Source organism: Lytechinus variegatus, chromosome 2, assembly GCF_018143015.1.
Source record: "Lytechinus variegatus isolate NC3 chromosome 2, Lvar_3.0, whole genome shotgun sequence".
NCBI lineage: Eukaryota > Metazoa > Echinodermata > Echinoidea > Temnopleuroida > Toxopneustidae > Lytechinus > Lytechinus variegatus.
Window position 1 is genome coordinate 3,579,794 of NC_054741.1, and position 22,248 is coordinate 3,602,041.

Below are 22,248 nucleotides of genomic sequence, written 5' to 3' on the forward strand. Positions count from 1 at the left end.
ATGATGTGCATAAAGTAATTTGTGCGATATATTTTTACAATTGTGACTTTGTGAACTGTATTGCACGTGTGATTTGAGATTTTGACAGACGTGTATCAATCAGGTATGATTATTTACGTCTGTGACGTCTGGGACGTGATCAGGGCTCGAACCTCTGCATCAATTTGTAACTTCCCCACATCTTGATTACAGGCGCACGCCACAACGCCCAGTACGCATTTAATTTGAGAGAAAAAAACAATAAAACACCTTTAAAAAAATTGTTTACTGACTGGTGTAAGGATAATTTCTTAGATCTCAATGCAACAAAAACAAAACAAATGATATTTGACTTTAGAAATAATTAACAACTAGAACCACGTGATTGTCACGTTTTAGAATCAATGGAGAGGAAATTGAAATAGTTCACAAGTTCAAATACCTAGGTACCATTATTGACGATGGCCTGAAGTTGGGATCAATGCAAATCAATTCAATTCATTTTGTTGCGCAATATTTGGCCAGACGGTATGTAAAGCAAGTATACAGTAGTCATAATGATGATGGTATATACATTGAATAATAAAGTAAAATTTTGAATATGTAATGTCTCGATGAGACAATGTACAGTCATGTCATGAAAATGTAAAGTCTATTTTCAAAATATGAAGAATGTAAGACAGTTGTAAGGATAAAAAATTGTTTCGATAATTACAATGGAAAGTTGATGCTGAGAGAAATTATTTTTTTTATTTAAGTACTGATTTTAATTCATATTCAAATTCCATTCAAATTTACAATATTAGTAACAGTTCCAATTCCAATGCCAATTCCGATTTCAATCTAAATTTGATGTCAATTTAATTACATAAAACATTCTAAATCCTCTACACGTGTGTATTCGTATATATATTATCTAAGAGTTTGACCTTTTGTAAATAGGTTAATTTTCTATGTTATGTTTTATACTGCAAATATCCGTTTATCTATTTGGAAAATAACTACTACCTTATGAACCTAACTACTACCTTATGAAGCCATTTATCTTATTTCTTTATTATTCACTTTCTTCCTCACAAACACTTGACATATTAAGTGCATCAATGTCTGTATATTTTTATTTGTATTATTTATTATATGTAATGTAAATAAAGTTTTACTTTGAAAAGTCAAAAAAAAGTCTTCTTCTTCTTCTTCTTCCCCGTCTTTGTCTTTGTTTTATTGACAACCGATTCATGCTACTCATAGCCACGTTTGCTATGTATATGTTAATATATTACGTTACAGTGAATCGAAGAAACATTTCTATATGTGTTTCGTTATGATAGACTAATAAAATGAAATAAGGTGGAATTGAACTTATATTTCCTATATAACGGTCTGATGCATCAAGTATTTTATTTTCCATTTACCACACTCTTTTGTGGATGCAGTAGGTCTATATATGAGGAGAATGACATGGAATTCAAAGCCTTGACTTAGATTTAATTGATCCTTTCAGGTAACCAGAAAATGTAGGCCTATATCTTGGCTTGGGGGTCAATAAATGATGTTGCAGCCACAACAATGAAACTACCCAAACCCACCGATAGATATGTCATTGGAAATAACGAGATAGCTTTTATCGGTCTAGAGTCGGTTTCACGGGTGTGAATGTATCACGGAGTAGGCCTAAGAACGTTCCATTCAAGAGTCATTCTGTCCCGGGGGCGTTTCTTTCATGAAAGGACTTGTCGAACGTTTTATCCGACAAGTCCCATGTCATCCGACAGTTACCATACGAACAGTGCCTCTCAGCCAATCAAAATCATGGAAAGATGTCAGATCTGACAACTTGTCGGATGAAAATATTCATGATGAAACGCTCCCCCGGACCGCGCCATTTCTAAAGTTCTTCAGAGCTTGGAAGTGACGTTGTCCCCGACATCTACACCTAGCTGGAAATTGGCTGGATAGTTGGGATCACTGATGGCTGCACGATCCATGTTGAAACAAGAGATATCAAACGTCGTTCTCCCATCGATTGCAAGCTGACTAAGAATCTTGCCAAGAACGGCCGAAAATCTAAAGACAAACAACGGAAAGGGATTTACCTATGTTGTCAAAAAGCGAGACATACACTATACGGTTGGTGGCACTTCAAAAGGAGCTACTATCACGAAACTGTCGATTTATGATTTTAAAGAATTTTTCCTGTGTCTTAATTCCGAACGATTGGGAGAAAGAGAAAGTGCTTGTTGATGGGTAAAATATCTGGAAGTGTTGTATCAAATGTCATTTTTCTGAAAGTAAAATGTAATGATGGCAATCAGTGAGGTTTCAATGATGATTTATTATCAATTTGTATTCCCAATAATCTGGTTACAGAAACATTTACAAGAAAAGCTAGATCTATACGTAATTATGATGTTGTAAAGTAAACTATTGATTTTGTCGCAAAAATAAAATCAAGTTGGTCTAACGAAAGTTCAAGGAATCATATAGTTTGTTGGTCTTGAACCTAGCTATACATCGTAATTATTTGCAAATTCATAGCGAACCACATCTAGGCTACCGTCATCATGAGCAAACGTATAAACATGATGAATGAAGGTAAATTTTAGGTTTTGGGAATGCCACCGTGAGTGATAACAAGGGGGTTGGATAAACTGTCTCAGTGCCCTGTGGAACCCCACATGTGAAATGGAGAGTCGAAAAACTGCAGTTACTAAATGATCCGGATTGAATCAGACCAGTGATCTGGCTATTAAACCACCGAATGAACTTCTTTTCTGAAATAATAATTAGAAAGCTTAGGCGGGAGAATGCTAATGTGTAAAGTCTTCAAAGGTATTTGAGAAGTTGCGAAAAAACAATATCTTTTATGGATGAATGTGGTAACTTCAATTATGAAATAAAATAGGTATTTCCGAAGTGTTATGATTTTTACGAAGCAAAAATAAGGTTTCGATTTTTATTACAATTAGTGGTACGGGTACTTCTTGTAAACAAATTTTCTTCAAGAACTTTTCATAACCAGGTTGGTAATGACATTGGAAGCTAGTTTGAGACGAGTTGATTATCGCTCGCTTTTTATAAGCGGGACGACCGTCGCAATTTTCTAATTACTCGTACTGTGATATGGTCAGAGAATTATTGAACACATACACTCAAGGGTTCGAAGATAGCTATGACAATTATTATCTGTAATAGAAAAAAAAAAGGCGTACCGGAAAATACTCCTCCAGTCTGTAGATTTCACAAACAGCACGAGGTGTTTTCACGAAAATTCGGGTTACGTTCTCGCAACCATTCGATGCAAACCGCACTTACTTGTACGCATGACCAGCTCCGCAGCAGAAGATGACATCTGAGTGGCCAACCTTCCTGCAGTTGTCTATCACAAAGTTTCTATCAGGTGTCAGCGTATACAAACAGGTCTTAGTATAGAGAATCGGTCCAACAGCCTAAAAGCGAAGAAAATATATGCTTCTGAGCAAGTTGGCATATTTATTACATTTCGATCGTGAGATGGATAGATAAACTATGAAACGCACGTATTCTTTGAATAGGAGAAACGCATTATTCATGGGCAGATAAACCAGGGGACAGGGGGACGCGCCCCACTCACTCTTTGTGGTATTATATGATGGAAAAAATTTATCATTCAAAAACCAAAATAACGCAGTCAAAGTGCTTAAATTTGCCCAATATTGCATTCTAAAAATGCTCAATTTTTCGCGCAGTCGCTCCGCTCCCCCACTCCATCTAATCTTACAACATTTTGGCCATGACAATTCCCTACCTTTAACGTATTCCTAAGGTTATATCCGCTGCATCGTGAAAATATGGCTATAAATACTTCCATTTATGAATTGTATGGTAGCAATGACTTTTATATGTGGTTATTAATTTGATCATAAACCAATCAAAGCATCCTTCGAATAAACTGGCGTGAATAAGGGAGGGGGGGGGGGGCACAGCCTAGAATCTTTGTGGAAGTGGGGGATAATTTGTACAGACAATATAGGCATACCTTTACTTAAAGTTACGTATACGTTGAGTTACTGATAAAATTGACAAAACCAATGCCGTTAATGAAACACAGAGGCAAGTAACGGCGGCCATGTTTTCTACACACTTTACAATTTCATCCGTTTATCATGATTATATGACACTTTAAATCACTTTTATTCCATAACAGTCTAATGAATATTTCACATATGAATTTGGCCTAAAATTTTGAATGCTGCATCATCTCAAAATATTATCTAAAATCCTCCCTTTCTGCAATTTTTTTTTTATTTCGATTTGCATATCACTATTTCCATGTTAGTTCGTTTGTTTATTATTTTTTTTTTTTTTTGGGGGGGTGGCCTGAGATGGCCTATAATCATTACGAGGCCTCCATCATCATCAAGCCTAATAGCTCACGATGGCGGTCTCCTGCATTCATTTGTTTTGAAAAAAATGTATTACACATCTTGTTGATATTTATTTACAATATTCATACTATGCGAATGTTGTTATTTTGTTATATGTATTACCTGTAATTCTAATACTTATGTGAATGCAGAAATAAATAAAATGTAATAAAATCATTTCATAAAGCACTCTTAATCCCTATAATCATAATCCCATTTTTTACCATTCTCATCTCACCTTTAACCAGGGTGCAAATGCGTTTTCATTGAACAAAATTTGAACTGTTTAATCCTCATTTGCTTTTTATATTTCTTGTCTTCTTTTATTCCCTTTTTCCAAAATTTACGTTATTGATAACTTACCGTTATCATCCTCTGTAATATGCATATCATTTCAGACGACTGAAACTTTTTCAGCGCTCACTCGCTTCGCTCAATCGCTGCATTTCTCTTACAACTACACACACCTTGAAAGACGATTTTGGTCATCATTATGTCTTCCAACTATCAAAATTGTGCTCGCTCGCATAGTGATATTTGCAGTAATTCATTACTTAATATTCCGATAAATACGTTACAATAAAGCCATCGAAAAAAATCGCGATAGGCCTTCAACTGAAAGAAAGTTATATTGTATAAACACATAGCTAACATCAACAATTTCATTTTGAAGGGTGTAATTTCCTCAATTGTTTGGTGTACATTTTTATCATATCATTACAAAATGGACAAGTCCCAGACAACATGAAAATTGGAAAAGTAATACCTCTTTTCAAAATAGTTACATATCTTTTTTCCTATTGTCCTCCTTATGAAAAAAATAGAAAAGGTTGCTTACAGTAGAACTTTTTTAAAGCACATAATATTTTCTCCGATTACCAGTTTGGCTTTTGAAAAAAAAACATATCACATTAAATTTTAATGACAAACAGATGCATACTCTCATAAAAAATTCACATAATGGTTGGTATCTTTCTGGATCTCTCCAAGGCCTTCGACACATTTGATTTTCTGTATTCAATTACATTTATATCCCAACAAATACATTGCAATATTATCCATCGAAAAAATCGCCAGTACCATATTTTTTTCTTCTCTTATATTCAGCGCTATTGTGATCATGAACAGGATGCATTATTGCAAATCTCACTGAAACAAAATTATGAAATTCGAATCGCCAGCAGAATAATTTGAAAATATTTACTCAAAACTAGATTTTTAAGCGCCTTGTTTCATTCACTTTTCTTACTTTTTTTATACCTTTTCTCCCCTCCTTCCCGTTTTTCATTCTTTTTTTTTTTAATTAGTACCGGTATTATTATTATTTTTTTTTTTTGCTTTTGGCAAAGGCGTTGTTCCGCGGACCCAGGGACCCCCTCCCCCTTGGTTACGGTCCTGGACCTCTATAAACTATCAATATCTTACCCTGGGACATAGTTCGGCGACATAGTTCCTCTCCATCTCTTGTCGTTTCTGATCGGGTATAAAGTTCCTTGACTGAGCAGTGACTACCGGTCCGCCGACATCCAACCCAATTTTGAAACCGGTGTTTCCATGCAACGGAAGAAAATATGGCTCTCCTTTCTGGCCAGTATGCAGGATGAATATTGGACACCTAGAGGTACATAGTTAAGACATCTATAATCACTCTATGAAGACATAAATCACGGCCTTAATTAGCTCGTACATCGAGGGAAAGGGCAGTTGCCCCTCTCACGTACTTTTTGTTTTCAAATACTTATCATATCTCCCCCCCCCCAAAAAAAAACAAAAATCTTCGTTGGCTTTGAACGAGAATGAAATGAAAATAAATAATACGTTTTGATATCTTCCCCATACATGGCCGTAAGCAGATATGTTTGGCTGGGGAGGCAGCATGCGTAGTTTTTCTTTAAAAAAGCGAGGAAGCGAAGCAATCTACTGAGCTTGTTTTTAGGGCGCTTTTCCATTTTGTTAAGTGAAATTGAAGGATTTTGTCCACTTTTGTTGAATATTGTGAAATTTTCAATAGAATAATGTAAGTTTTCTGGGGGGCAGCAACTGCTCCCTGCCCCCCCCCCCCCTCCCGCTGCGAATGGCCATGTCCCTATGAATGATGCATAGGTTATTTGGAATCGGATATCATCGTACGGTTTGAAGTAGATTTCATTGGTGTTACAGCATCAATCTTTTCTTGAGCTTCAAATTTATGCAAATACCCAAAGGGATTTGTTTCTTTGGTGACCGTGAGCAGTAAGGTCAATCTAATTCCAACAGATCTGCCAATCCATGGGCGGTGCCACAGACGGTGGGAGGGGTAGGGCCGTCTGCCCCCCTTAGATTTATAATGAATCCCCAAAAAAGAAATAAGAGACAAAATTAAAGAGGGAGAAAAGAAGAAAAGAAAGAAGGAAAATGAGCATATAAGGGAAAGAATCGGGTTGTGTATCTATAATAAACCTTTGAGAAACAAATATTAAGGAACCATTATGCATCGTCTTGCACGCCTACCCCCCCCCAAAAAAAAATATTATTATGGCGCCGCCCCAGTATTCTACAAACTTATCGTTCCATCCTATTTTTTCTAACCTTTCTTTTGTGAATTCTTTCATGTGAGGAGTACCAAAGTAGGTGACCTGTTCTTGGGTGACTGTTAGTGGTATTTTAACTCCAATGGAAGAAAGAATATCATTCATCCAGGCCCCTGCTGTCACTATCACTTTCTTGCACAGGAAATCACCTTGACTAGTGGAAACCTATTTCCAAGGGGAATAATTGACAATCTTACAAATATATATATATTTAGTTAGTTATGTATTTCTGTTTTTTTTTCTTATACAACAAGGCTAAATTGTTTAGTGATAACCTTTTTGAAATAACTCTTTATAACAAGATTACCCGAAATAGAAAAATCCCTTCTTTTTCTCCTTCTTTTTTTCATTTTCCCCTTGGTCGTTGATGCTCTGCCCCCCCCCCCCCCCTTCCCCAAAGTCTCATCTCTTATATCAAAGTATTTTACAATACAGACATTTACTCGAAAAAATATTAAGGCAATGATAACAAAATACCTTGGTCAGACTGCCTTGTTTGGTGATGCTTAGGACGGCAGCGTTGTCAATGATAGTTGCCCCATTCTTTCGGGCTAGTTGAATATGAACGGCGTTACCCATAGCAGCATCTACTAGCCCAGATTCTTTCTGATAGAGACAGGTCCACTGGGGTGTGGCGGCGAACTGGGGGAACTTCTTCCTGATGCTTTCTCCTTCGTATCTCTCAAAGCTTTGTCATACACATAAACCATTCATGTTAGAAAGATCACAATAAATATCCCACAGTGTGTCACACACTATGTGAAGTAATCTTCACAGCTACACTTTCAAAAAAGTTCAAAATTAACATTGTAAATCAATTATTCACGGAACTGTTTAAAAAGTTCAAAATTGACATTGTAAATCGCATATTCTCAGAATCCACTGCATGAACAAAATTATTGTCAGCACTCACACTGCAGAAGTGCACGAAGTGCTCTATGAGGGAGGGCGTGAGCGTGGGTGTGTGTGAGTGTTGTGTGTGTGTGAGGGTGTGTGTAATTGAGTTTTTACAGACATGCATCAATCAGATATGATTATTTACGTCTGCGACCGACCTTTAAACGCCACCATCCGAGAGACGTGACCATAGGGCTCGAACCACGAACCTTTGAATCAATTCGTAAGTTCCCCTTTATAATACTAGTATATGTAGTATGTATAATAGCTTGGAATGCAGGCGCACTCCACAGCGCCCAGTCTGAATGATGTTATCTTGTAATTAATGTTGAATCTAAAAACTGTTATCAAATTGAAAATCACATCATCGCAAAGTCCACAGTGCAGTGTGAACACACCCAGGCGCGCCGGAACACTTTCAGTTTTGGGGGGGCAAAATCCCGAAGGGGGCACAATATTTTTGACAGCGTGTGATACCGAAGCGATCGAGCGGTAGAGGGCGTGGGACCCCCCCCCCCCCCCACGGTAAGGACTTTGTGTAAAAATGGAGTTTAAAAGTTACGTTTCTAAGAGAATTCAAAAATAAATTTCTTGAGAATTAAACATAGAATTCACTACGAAAGACTATAGGCCTACTCAGAGTTTATGAGAACCTATCAAATCTACGCGCAAAACGATCGCTTAATTCGGAATGTGGTTTTCGTGTCTGATCAATTAAATTACGTAATACGCTTATATTGACTCAAAATACCAAAAATTACATTTTTCATGCAATATCCTTTCAGAAATATTTATTTATGTACATTTACATACACCGACGACGCGAGAAGAAGAAGAAGCAGAAGAAGCGTAACAACAGAAACAAAATACATTCCAATGAATGTCTTTTTACATTCAAAATGGCGGGTGTTCTGACGTGGCAGACGACGATAAGCGCTTAAATACCCATTCTATTTAAATCATTTCTGACCTCAGCATTGGAGAGAGTCCCTGATTATACATACATAGGCAAAACGTTTCATATTTTGTAACTGGAGGAAAAAGAAATATGACCTGCTTAATTATTGTCTAACAATTTAAAACTTTTCTGAAAATTTAAAACATTACTCGATTTATGTGTTTCCTTTGGCATGTTTTGTATGGCTGGGAAGCACTTTTGGATGACCCCTTCAAAATCTTCTTTTTTCTTTACATATTTTCTGGGGAAAATGTGACCATAACTAGGAAATGATGAATATCGAATTCCTGGAAATATTCATTGGTAAATAATCATGAACTAACAAACTACGGCAGTTCATAATGTACATTATAGAAGAAAACAATTACATTCCAACAGCGGATGTGGTTGACGGTACACCATGTGGAGTTTTCGAAAAAAAAAGAGAAAAAGTGGATAGAGGAAGAATTGAAATTGATAGGAGGAAGTAGACAGTGAAAGTCGAGTAATGTTTTGTTCAAATGAGCGTAGTCCTGATAAAGACAGTAAACCAGAAAAGGTTGAAGAAGAGGCTTGATTAGTTGATAGATGAGTACTCCTGCTCTGCACTCCATTCGCCGAATCATAGCATCTTCTGATTTATCCAATAAGCAACTACTCAATCCTCTATAACTCTTTAAACTTTTCGGTTATACAGCTATTTTCAGATTCCATGTGTTGCTCGAGTAACTAGCGTTCACGCGCGTTGATGATATCGGGGGGGGGGGGGGGGCGTTTCATGAAAGGACTTGTCGGACGTTTTATCCGAAAAGTCCCATTTCATCCGACAGTTACCATAGTAACAGTACCTCTCAGCCAATCAACATCAGAGAAAGATGTCAGATCTGACAACTTGTCGGATGAAACACTCCCCAGGTCCGGGAGCGTTTCATGAAAGGACTTGTAGGACGTTTTATCCGACAGTTACTATGGTAACAATGCTTCTCAACCAATCAGAATACAGGAAAGTTGTCAGATCTTACAACTTGTCGGACGAAAATATTTATGAAACACTACCCCGGTCTGAGCGTTTCTGGGCGACCGCGCGTTTGTTAGCCGACACAGCATGCAAATTTGCCATTCGGTTTTAGTCTGAAATGTATTCATTAATACTATAATAGGCCCCCATTCCACAGAACGGAGACCATTGAAAGATTGGTGAGGTCTTACAGCGGTCTTCAAGATCAATTAAATTTGTCGACTCTGTGGAATGGCTCAGAAAGACCCCTCAAAGAACTCTGAAAGACTAGTTAGATATTTCTTGTCGTACTGGTCTTAGACTAGTCCTCTCGAGATCTTTCAATGGTCTTTCAGAGATTTTTTATGCAATAAGTGATCTTTCAGAATTCTTTCCATGGACTTTGCCTGGTCTTTCAATGGTCTTTCAATGATCTTTCAATGATCTCTCATGAGTCTTACAGTGATCTCCGCAAAAATCTTGAGACTGCTGAAAGACCACTGAAAGACAATTTTCCTGTAAGACCGTTGTAAGACTGTTTTGAACCGTTTCAAGAAGTTTTGGAGCCCATGAAGACCACTGAAAGATTGGTCAGGACTCGCGTAAGACCTCAAAGACCATTGTAGGTTCATTGAGAGACCTCTGAAAGATCAACCAAAATTCATGGTCTTTCAAAGGTCTTTCAGCGGTCTTGTTTATCACACTGTAATAAGATGGAAAAGGGGCTTATCAAAGGTATGTTTCACAGAGGGACATGTTCGTCAAAAGACGCAAGGCTTACTATGATGTGTAATTGCCCCGTCAGGGGCGAATTTTTTTCATTTTTGACAAAAGAAATGACAATTCTTAGGCAGAAAAGTGCCTTCATCGTTTACTTTTGTCCTTAAATAATATAATTTTTCTACTTTTAGGGGAAAATTGGGGGGCAAAATCTCGTTTTACCCCCCCAAAATTTTCTTTGGGGGGGCAAGTGCCCCCCCTGCCCCCCCCCCCCCGCTTCCGGCGCCCTTGAACACACCCTCTGTTACACTGTGGTCTTTCTACAGGGATGTTCCATGTAAAATACCCGATTCAAAATATTTAGATATAATGTATACACGAAGCCCCTATAGGTTTTATACTTTTAATTCTTACTTGGCAGAAATATAGGGCCTACCCGGAGCATATAATTTATAATCAATATCATTATGCCACCCTAATCTTGACATAATTTGTCAATGTGTGAAACTATTTTTGAGAGAGCTTCGGTGGTGATTTTCTTGCCAAAATGGATTTGCGAAATCGCAAAGTACACCCCTTTACTTGTTTACCTCTTTCCCTCTAAAAAAAAATGCTGATTAAGCAAAATTATAATGTCAAATATTTGAGGAAATCATGAATGGGTACAACATGCGTAGGTCATGTCAGTTCAGATCGTTATGATATAGATTATGGCATGTAATGATGTGGAATGGGGTATTTTATTGCCTTCAAATATCAATCTTGAACTGTGAACATCTAATTCATGCAAATGTTGCGGATCACACAGTACTAATGATATTTGTATTGCACTGCGCATTTGCTCTGTTGCTGTACATTTGACGTAAGTCCAGGGCCCTGGGAATGATTTCTTGGATGAATTAGGCCTAAATTCAGGGGCGGATCCGGCTTTCGTCAATAAATAAATAAAGATTTCTTTATACAACTAATATTAGAGCACGAAGCGTTATTACTGTGTTTTTTATCAAGTGACCTCAAAAGGGTACGTTTCAAATCGCCTATAAAACACAAGAATCCCCGTTTAATTACCAGAACTTACTCAGGCTAAAAAATACCCGTTAAACCCGCATTCCCATCTTCCCAAAACATACTCTTCGGGATAAGTTTCTAAAGTTATACGAGCACGCGCAGTACGGTCTGGGGCCCGTTGCAGAAAGAGTTGCAATCAATCGCAACTCTAAAAATCATGCGCATCTTGATGTTCAACCAATCAACAGCGCGCATTTGGGACTTGCGATTGATTTTTTGACTTGCGTTCAAACGCAACTCTTTCTGCAACGGACCCCTGATCAGCAAGCAAGGCGCGAGATTCAAAATCGCTAGCTCGATCAGCAGCCACCCACGGGCGGCCACGGCGGCCGCTCCCAACTACGCGGGGCTAAACGTTCCATTAATTTGTTTTCATACTGCCAAAAAACGTGCGACCTTAGAAAAGTCCCCGTGAAAGTTATCGTAATTTTGGCAAAGGGATATTTCAAGTATACTGTTGTAGTAAATCATGAAGAGGATAAGTATTATGAGCACGAGTTGTAAATTTTTGATAGGCCGACCCGGGGCCGACCTTAAAAACGTGACAATTTAAGCAATCTTTATAATTATAGGATGCGTATGTAATGTGAGCGCGAAGCGCGAAGTGATTTTTTTTTGTATACTTGGGTGAAAGGTACATTTCAAAGGACTGTTGTAGGAATTCATGAAAAAGTAACCCATATATAAAGTCGGTCTAGTGTGAGTGCGATACGCAATTTGATTTTTTTATAATCCTACATGAAAATGGGACATTTCAAGCACTTTTTTATCATCACAGGATGCATTCACCACACAATGCGAGCGCGAAGCGCGAGCTGACTTTACTTTATATACTGGCTTGTCCCTCATTTCTCCTTACCTTTTTATGCAAATTACAAAAGGTAGGCCTATATTATTAATGTTATTATTATACTCACTCGACATTTTGTTCCTTCATTGATAAAGCAAATTTTTCCAAGACGGCGTATCCAGGGGTGCCCTTTTTGGCGATATCTAGCCCACCAGTCTTGTAAACAAGCTGAATCCCGGAGTCCATCTCGGCTTCTCCCCACGCCTCGTAGGTGCCCCTTGCCAAAGGGATGTACTCACAGGCGTTGTATGAAAGACGACTGTTATAATTTTAATGTAGAATAATAATGATAATAATAATAAAAATAAAAAATAGCAATAATCACAATGATAATAATAACAGTAATAATAGTGATAAATATTTTGTAGCATTCATATAGCACTTAATGCAATGTTTCTGTAAGCGATGCATACTTGACCTTGTTTAGCACGGCTGTATGTTCTGATCGAGCGCCAGGTATTCAATGAATTATACTGGACAGGGTAGAGAGCTTGAAATGTACTAATGAAAATTAATGACCCACCAAAAGATGCAAAACCGCGGTGAGACTTGAACCCCGGACTATGTGGTCCAAAGTCCGGAGACTAATCCACAGACCCAAGGCATCGCACTGTAGGAAAGGAATAAAGATTAAATAAGCAAACATACATTTGTAGCCTAATATGATGAATAACTTACATAATCCTCGAGTGATCTTGTGATCCTCCATTGTCATGCCCCAATTTGAATTGCTCAAGTCCAAGCACTCCTGATATATAAAACAGTTTAAGCTGACATTGATTAAAAAATAGGTTATTCATTTTAACATGTGAGATACCAAAATAATGCATTGTAGACAATTAAGGGCTCATTTCAACACTTACAAAAAAGTGCCAGTTATTATTATTTTTTTATTCCGCATTTAGAACCTCGAAAAAAAGCTGATTCTATAAATAGATTTCCTTATCATGCTTATGGTATTAAAAAGAGCTCTGAAGCCTCTATTGTAATGCTCCCCCCCCCCCGCAATAAAAATACATTTTTTGTCTTGCTCAGCTCCACTCGCTCGCGACTTTTTTTTTATATAGATATACATTTTGCCCAGTATACACACGTTCGCCCCCTCATTTTTTTTTTGGGGGGGGCTCATAACGCCACTTATCGCTAAGGTACTCTGGTAATGATGTCAGCCTGGAGCTGAAGATGGGACCTTTAAGTGACACGTTATAATATTCAATCAAACTCACAGACTGTGACAGAATATTGAAAAATGTCGCACTCTTGTCCTTTTCGTTTCGCTCGCTCTAATGTCAGAAACTGTTTTGCATTTATCGTAAACTGAGTCTATATTCCACCACCGGAATTTTTTCTCCAAAACACCTTAAACTGATCCCCCTCGCTCTTATATGAATTTGATATCTATTTCCTTTGGTTGATGCTTATTTCATACTGCAAAACCAATTTTAGCAAACCTATCATGACGAAAGAATCCTTTAGTTATTTTGATGAATATGATTATGTAACAAAACATGTTTTCAGAAAGATAATTCTCACTGACGGTCTCGTTAATCGGATGTAAGAATTTCATTAGCTTAAATCTCACTAAAAGGCGCCCTTGTCCAAATAGCAAACTAGCTTATCAGGGGCGGATCCAGGATTTTTCTAAAGGGGATACTTTTATTCAAACAAAATTGACAAGCAAAAACACCCCCAAAAAAAACATAAAGTTGTTTACACCTAAACGACGGTGATTTATTCAAGGGTAGACACGTAATATTCCACTAAAATATTTTTGTATATGGTTGTCAAACATATCAAGAGGGGGAAGACCGGATGTTCCCACCCTCTGAATCTGCCTCTGATGATTGCTTCCATATTCATCAGTTTTTATATCCATGGACTCTACCACAAAATATCCAACCACATTTAGTAGCTCTGATATTCGCGCTGTAATCACATCCTTCGTTGCAATCAATCTTATTCTTTTCAGTGATTTGGTTTCAAAATCAAGTGTAGATTTTGTGTAAAATGTGATTAGGAATCCTGTCCAACCTCAGTGTGTCATATATCACTGATGACATGGATCCAATGACCCACCGAAGGTTTGGGTTGTGAAAGGAAAATAATATGTTGGGAAGGTATTTATGTCTGTATTGGCGTATCCTCAGGTATTTGCTTTTGTGGGCCATTAATCCGTGCTCTTGTTTTTTTTTAATAAACTCATATTGTGTAAGCTCACTCATTATGTACATCACTCGTTTTAGTAATTTTCTCAGTTCAGATCAACTTCAGGACAATATCGTGATGCAGCGATCCCTAAATACATTCGGGGCGGGTTAATTACCTATATTTTTTAAGCGATCCAAAGGTGGAAAGAAAATAAAAGGCAAAGGAAGAAAGAAAAACGAAATGTTTATAATATATTCAAAAGACAAGACTGAATTTCATTTTTTTTTAGTGAGAACAAATTGGGAAACCCTTTGCCCCCCATCTGAATACCCTGCGGTGCGGCCCTCGAATACATGCATGACAGATCTACATTTCAATTACATCGTTTGTACAACATGTGGGTGTTTCATAAAGCTGCTCGTAAGTTAAGAGCGACTTTAAGAACGACTGGTGATCCCTTCTTGCGGTAAGTGGTATATTGAATTGGCGATGGTTTAGCGCGTAAGAAAGGTTCACCAGTCGTTCTTAAAGTCGCTCTTATCTTACGAACAGCTTTATGAAACGGCCCCCCGATACACTAACAGCTAACTGCACTATACAAAATATAGTAGGCCTACTGTACAGAAAAAATGAACTTCGGCCTATTATGATGTAAAATTGAATGTAAACGTTCCATGTATAAAGCCTTAAGAGTGTCAAAACCTGACAATTAGATATAACTTATGTCAATTACTAGATAGATTAAAAGCACGTTCCCCATGATAACATAACATGTTTATTTTCTTTTTGTTGGAATGAGGGTACTTTAGAAATAATTGAAATGTGAGATATCATTCGTAGTCCAATTTCCTTGATTCTTTTGCCCATACCGTAAGCTAATACGCCCCTGGAATGCGATTGATCAGTGTTTATTTCTAACGAGGACAAGGGAGAGGGGGTTGATACGTGCATTACATAAGATAATTTACGAACTGACTGACATAGCAACACCAGATTCATTACACAAGCCATTGAATGTGTTTTTTTTTCTTCCCGGCTTGAGCTACTTCAAACATGTCAAAACCGCACACCACACTGCATGCAGCATTTAGTATATAGACAATATAGGATCCATAATTTTTGTACTGTCACTACTATTGCTAAGATACCAAAGAGTTACTATACTCACGTTTTCCCGCTCTCTTTGACAACCAGTAGACGGTGGCACTCCCGATCCCGCCACACCCCACTACGATATAATCAAACTCCCGAACGTGTGACATGTTGGAAAGCTAGACTGAGTCCGTTTGGATTCTGGCTCTGACCAGGGAAGATAGCTAACAACGTTTGGCCTACTAGTTTAGTTTGAATTAGCCGGATAGCTAAAAAGGAAGAGGCTGAGCGAACTCTAGATCTATTATCATTGTTGACAAGGAAAATAAAGCTAACATGGTGAAGGTTAGCTAAGGTTATATTTGAGCAAGACAATGATTCAGGGGCCGCGGAAGCGGGGGGGGGGGGGCGACTTTGAAAACCGTTCTGCGGCCCCTGTGATTTATTGTTTGCCTGATGTCATTTTGTGTCAGGCCTCTGATGAGCTCCGAATCTTGGTTAGTCTCCCACCCCACTCATCCTCCTCCCAAATCAAGATAGTCACAGAATGTAGTCTTTTGCCTAAATCTTTAGCAATATGAATGTCTTAGTTGGCCGAATTCACTAGCTAGGGCACAATTGCTTGTATATTTGGCTCTTTGTTGAGTCATGATCAGCATGCCCCCATACGTGAAAGGCTCGAATCCAACAAAGAGAATCCCCCTTGATGAATATAAAGAAATTGTCATTCGGAGATCGTTTAAAGGCCAAAGCCAGAAAACGGGCTCTGAGGCATGTGGATCTCATCCAGGGATCTCATTAGTCCAGATTGGACCTTGTTGTTTGGAAGTGCCCTTTCCCAAAAGCTAACATAGAGGGCACATGTCTCCCAATCTCTAATTAGCGCCAATCTACTCATCTTGACTCCCCAACAACTTGTTCCAAACAACAAGGTCCAATCTGGACTAGGATATCGTCATATTATGGTATAAAAGGCGTAATGGTGTAATGAGGCGACTATTTTGAGAAGGCCAGACATTGCGTATCGGGCATAATTGATCTTTAAAAAAAGTTGCAAGTGAGCGTAGCGAGCGAGCAAAAATTTTGACCCTTTTAATAAAAAAAAATCAAATTTGTGATAAATTTTGACTCGATACCCAGAGAATAATATATTTATCTCTTTAGATTCCCTTCTTGTGGTCTGTATGGGATTCTTTGCGACAGTAGCGTGAAGAGTAAAAAAAAAACAAAAAAAAAACAGGGGTGCACAGTATAGCACATGTGCTAAAATGCTGCTTTATAAAGTCCCGAGCGAGTGAAGTGAGCAAGAAACAAATCACCTTTTCATGAGAATCTAACTTTGAGCTATTTTTGACATTATTATTCTGTAAATAAAATCATATCCAACACTTTTCCTTTGCTTTTCTTTTCTCCTTTTTGTTTGTTCTTAATTGTTTGCAGAGCTTTTTGGGGCCATGGCCCAACCCTAATTCCATCCGCAGTGCTGTGCGGTTGGGGTCCGGGGCGGAGCCCCCGGAACTTCTTGATATCAAAGCCATTTAAACCTCGCAGATTGCCGCTATTTTAATCAACTGGCGGGCATATACAGAATATAGCTTTTGCACAGAACTTTTATTCAACCCAGTTGCGTAATGGACTAAATATTTTGAGGGGGCAAAACATAGCAATTATGGAAAAATTTGTAAAAAGTTGCCAGCGTGCAAAGCGAGCTGGAAAAAAATGCCTATTGAAATTAGATTCCAATTATGTGATAGATTTTTCCATTATATTCAGCAAATAACACATTGCATCGTTTCCATTCATTTCATTATACTTTGTCTGCTATAATTTTTTTCATTTGCTCTTGGGTGTGGAACCAATTAAGCCCCCCCCCCCCTGTATGCCATTGATAACGTGATTGAACGGGGCGTTATAGAGCCATCTAAAGGTTAATCGTGGGGTCTGGGGCAAAGCCCCGGTAGCTTATTTAGCAAGCTTATACAGCACAATAAAGGTCACGTCCGTGAGCTCCGCCCCTCAAAATATGTTTTAGAGGTTAATCCTTTCAGACGTAAAATTCGAACCGTAAATGTGAGTGTAACTTAACTGGAATTCACCTCCGGAGTATTTGAATTCGTAATTGTGATTAGCGTTCATGATTCTAGTTTGGTTTTCACACGTGCTAAAAATCGTCATTAGAATTTTTGTTTTCACTGGAATCATCATTCAAATTACTATTTTGGTACCGTGTGAAAGGGTGGTAAACCTACTCCTACAGCTTCATGGCAATTTACGATTGAACTAATTGAATCAACTATTACGATCAAGATTGTAAGAATAAAATCTTACTATTTTTTAAAACAGCTGACAAATTTTGGTAGGTTTTTCTTTGAAGAATTAATCATTAAATTCTTCCCAGTAAGAGAGTTTAAAACTGATCGATGAGTCAATTGTTTCAGGATTCAAGAGAATCTGATCAAGCTCATTTTCTGATTCTACCTGCACAGCAAAAAAACTGTGGTGTCAGTAACCGGTGTACATAGAGGACCACACCAGTTATTTTACACCGGTGCCGTTAAATTGGTGGTGTTAGTTTTACACCTATAAGTGTACACCTTTGGTTGTTACATTTACACTCTTTGTTGTTATGTTCAATGTTTAGGGTGTAATTTTAACAACTCAGGGTGTGGTCCTCTATTGACACCAATCGGTGTCAGTTTTAACACCACAGTTTTTACAGTGTGCATGGTCTATGCCGATATTATCATGAAAAGGAGTTGCATAACGGAATTCCAATATGGGGTTTAATAGTTATACCGAGGTTATTTTACCTGAGTGCTAAGAAAGCACGAATGCCTGTGAGCAAGCAACCAGGGGACCAACGGCTTAAGGTCCTCTCCGAGGGACCTGAGATGAATTTTCAGAAATACCGACAGTTACTATAGTAACAGTGCTTCTTAACCAATCAGAATCCAGGAAAGTTGTCAGATCGGACAACTTGTCGGACAAAAATATTGATGAAACGCCCCCCTGGAAGGACCAATTAAGGACCGTCTTGCGTGTCGCCTAGCTACAATGTATCTTTTGTGATGCGCTGTATGTGGGATATTATTTTTTTTAATTTATAATAAACAAATAAATTCGTTAGCTTGCTTTAAAATCGATTTTCATTCAATAAAAGTCGTGAGATATCGAGGTAGAAAGAAATTTTAAACATTAGTTTTTAATAACGGATCGACGAATAAAATATCACCGGGGACGGGACAACTCGGACCACGGGACATCTCGGACCGCGGGCCGAGTTGTCCCACCCAGTACGAGATTTTTTTCTCACAAATTTGCGTCTATTTTTCCGTAATTTCGAAATTTCTTGTAAAGATTTTCTAGAGATATGGTCTGATGGTAATGTTCTTCACTTTCTATTACTTTTTTTTTCGCTGAAATAAAAAAAAAAGTGTAATTTTAGGCGTTTTTCGACAGCTCGCGATTCCCATAGGCGCGCGTGTATTAACTGTGTCGGTGCTCGGCTCGGCCCCGCTCAATAACTGACTTGATATTGTGATCATTTCTCCTCAAAGTACCACTTTTATCGCAGAAGATGGACTTTGTTGTATTCCATTACCTCCATTTTCTCATCACAAGGATAAAATTTGGTGTATTTGCACGATTTTGATCAAGTTTTTCACCTTTTTCTCTCTGGTCGCAAGAAGCGAACAACCGATGAACGGTCCGCTGCTCTTCATCGTAATTCTCCGTAGCTCAGCCGCCTAAACTGGCGGGGTGGGATTCAGACCGAATCCACAATGGAAGTGGGCGTGCACAGCAAAGAGCTGAGCTTGACTGAGTGAGAGAGAGTGAACTCGAGTTTGAAGCTTGGCAGTGTCGTATAGCATATAGGCTCTGCCTTTTTTTGTAAATATATATTTTTCAATTTTTTCTATATTGATTTTCCCTGGTTTCGAGCTCTAAGATTGTAATGATATAATTATGCTTCAATTTCTTTGACTGAGTGTGACTATGGTGTGGATGTTTGAGTTGCTCAAAAATATTTTTACGTGGGTGGGGGCTCGGGGCGATTTCACTCTTGCCCCCGAAATGCGAAAAAAATATATTCGGGGTGTAGCTGTGTGGGCATGCCGGGCTGAGGCTAGCCATCAATAATTTTTTTTTTTTTTTGAGAGGGGGGGGGCTTAATTTTTCACTTTAAATTGATCATTTTTAGGCCTTTTTTTCCATTTTATTTCTAATATTGAATTTCCGTGGTGTAGAGTTGAGTTTTAAGTTGCAATAATCAATATGCTTTAATTTCTTTGACTTTGAATGTGACTGTGGTGTGGATGTTTGAGTCGAACAAAAAATACTTTTACGTGGGTGGGGGCTCGGGGCGATTTCACTCCTGCCCCCTAAATGCGAAAAATATTCGGGATGTAGCTGTGTGGGCATGCTGGGCTGAGGGTAGCCCTCAATAAAAATTTTTTTTTTGGGGGGGGGGGCTTAATTTTTCACTTTAAATTATTTTTAGGCCTATTTTTTGTACATTTTATTTTTCATATTGAGTTTCCCTGGTGTAGAGAGTTGAGTTTTAAGTTGCAATAATTAATATGCTTCAGTTTCTTTGATTTTGAGTGTGACTGTGGTGTGGATGTTTGAGCCGAACAAAAAATACGTGGATGGGGGCTCCGAGCATTTTCACTCCTGCCCCCGAAATGTGAAAATGTTCTAGGTGTATCTGTGTGGGCATGCCAATTTAATTTTTAATTTTTATATTAAGTTTCCTTTGTGTAGAGAGCAGAGTTTTGGATATAGGGTAAAAGGGACGATGTGAGGGATGGCGATGATAGCATACCGGCGATAACGAGGGGTGGGCCTTGATGAGAGGGACGAGGAGGTGAGAGATGGTGATGATAAGAGGGATGAGGATCTTTGATGACTCTTGATGAGGGGGGGAGGGGATGATGAGAGGGACAAAGGGAAAGAGATGGAGATGAGGATGTGAGGGATGGCGATGATAAGGGGTGGGCCTTGATGATGAGAAGGAATAGGAGGTGCATGAGGGATATAAATAAGAGAGATGATGATGATGACTCTTGAAGAGGGGTGCATGAGATGGTGAGAAGGACGAGGATGTGAGGGATGTTTATGGGAGGAAATCGGGGGGGGGGGACGTGTCCCCCTACCAAAAATAGGGGGACACAATACCAAATGTCCACCCTACTATTTTTCTTCATGGAGAACAAAATAATGAATCATTCACAATTGAAATGATACATGTGTTTAGGACTAAATGACCTTTTATTATTGAAAACCCCCTCTTTTTTCTTGTCAATTGTTTTGGGGTTAAAAATTACCCTACATTTGGGCGATAACCTTTTTTTAAATGTTTGTCAAATTTTGCAGCCTGTGGTCCCCTCTACCTTTGCGGACAGTTTTGCGCCCAAGGGGATGATGATAGGGACGAGGATGATGGGGAGGGATGGGGATAAGGTGAATAGCCGGCAGAGATAGATTTAAGAAGAAAAATCCGTCCCACGAATGCCGCCATGTAAATTCCGTCCCACATACATGTAACCCAAAAATATGGCTTGGTTTTTGTTCAAAATCATGTCATGTGATGAAAAATCATATTAGGCCCTACAAGTATTTTGGTTACATTGAAAGAAAATAGGGGTAATCCTTTTTTTCCAATTATAAATAAATTAAATTCTTCATTCAATAAAAATGACGAATTTATGATTTTAAATTCAATTTCTTTTACATAGCATGTGGTTTTTCTTTTTGATTAAATTCATTTTATTGCTTTATTTTTCATCACTGTGCATGTCATGATTTTTGTCTCACCTGGATGGCAGAGTGAGACTATAGGCGCCGCTTTTCCGACGGCAGCATCAACATCAAATCTTAATGCTGTCATTTAATAACCGAAGGTTATTAAATGACAGCATAACTTATATCACTGAACATCCTGCAGCGAGTTCCAGGTCACATTATCAAGGTCAAGGGTCATGTAAGGTCAATGAACTTTGGCCACATTGGGGGTATTTGTTGAATTACCATATATCTTTAAGTGTATTGGTATATTTCATAAGACATGGAAATAAGAGTAACCCAGTATCACTGAACATCTTGTGCGAGTTGTATATAGTAGTTTTCAAAGTCAGCACTACTGTTATATTGAATCACGTGATGCAGGTGAGACCGCCAGAGGCATTCCACTTGTTTTATTGTAGAGACTATACTCTTTCTCGAGAAAAAGAAATAATAAATAAATCATTTAAAGGGATGCTCCGGGATGAAAATATTTATATATGAATAATGTAGACATAGCAACATTCAAATATCAAAGTGCTTATTTCATAAAAATCTGATAACAAATAGCGGGGTTATTGAATTCAACTTTAAAAAATTAATCTAATTTCACATAATAAAATACAAAGAACAAGTGAGGATATGACATCATGTATGAGGTTGCTGATTAAATATCCATGAAGAAACGCCAGACCTGTTTCACCAGAAAAATACAAATCATTCTTTAAAATGCAGCGATAATATTGTTTTTCCTTATCCGATTTTGATCAAATTTTTATTGTTTCTTTGCTCAAATCATATCA

At 38.1% G+C, this 22,248-nt stretch overlaps 1 protein-coding gene across 1 annotated transcript; it reads right to left on the minus strand.

Annotated features, from left to right (window-relative positions):
• Window positions 1-1,774: 1,774 nt before the first annotated feature.
• Window positions 1,775-15,948, minus strand: LOC121409366 (monomeric sarcosine oxidase-like). The gene is made up of 8 exons (XM_041601301.1): window positions 15,738-15,948; window positions 13,100-13,169; window positions 12,489-12,680; window positions 7,430-7,640; window positions 6,951-7,117; window positions 5,808-5,997; window positions 3,292-3,425; window positions 1,775-2,043 (listed from the first exon to the last, which is right to left on the minus strand). The coding sequence occupies exons 1-8, from the start codon at window positions 15,829-15,831 to the stop codon at window positions 1,875-1,877; spliced, it is 1,227 nt and encodes a 408-aa protein (XP_041457235.1). The 5' UTR covers window positions 15,832-15,948; the 3' UTR covers window positions 1,775-1,874.
• Between the last annotated feature and the right edge of the window lie 6,300 nt (window positions 15,949-22,248).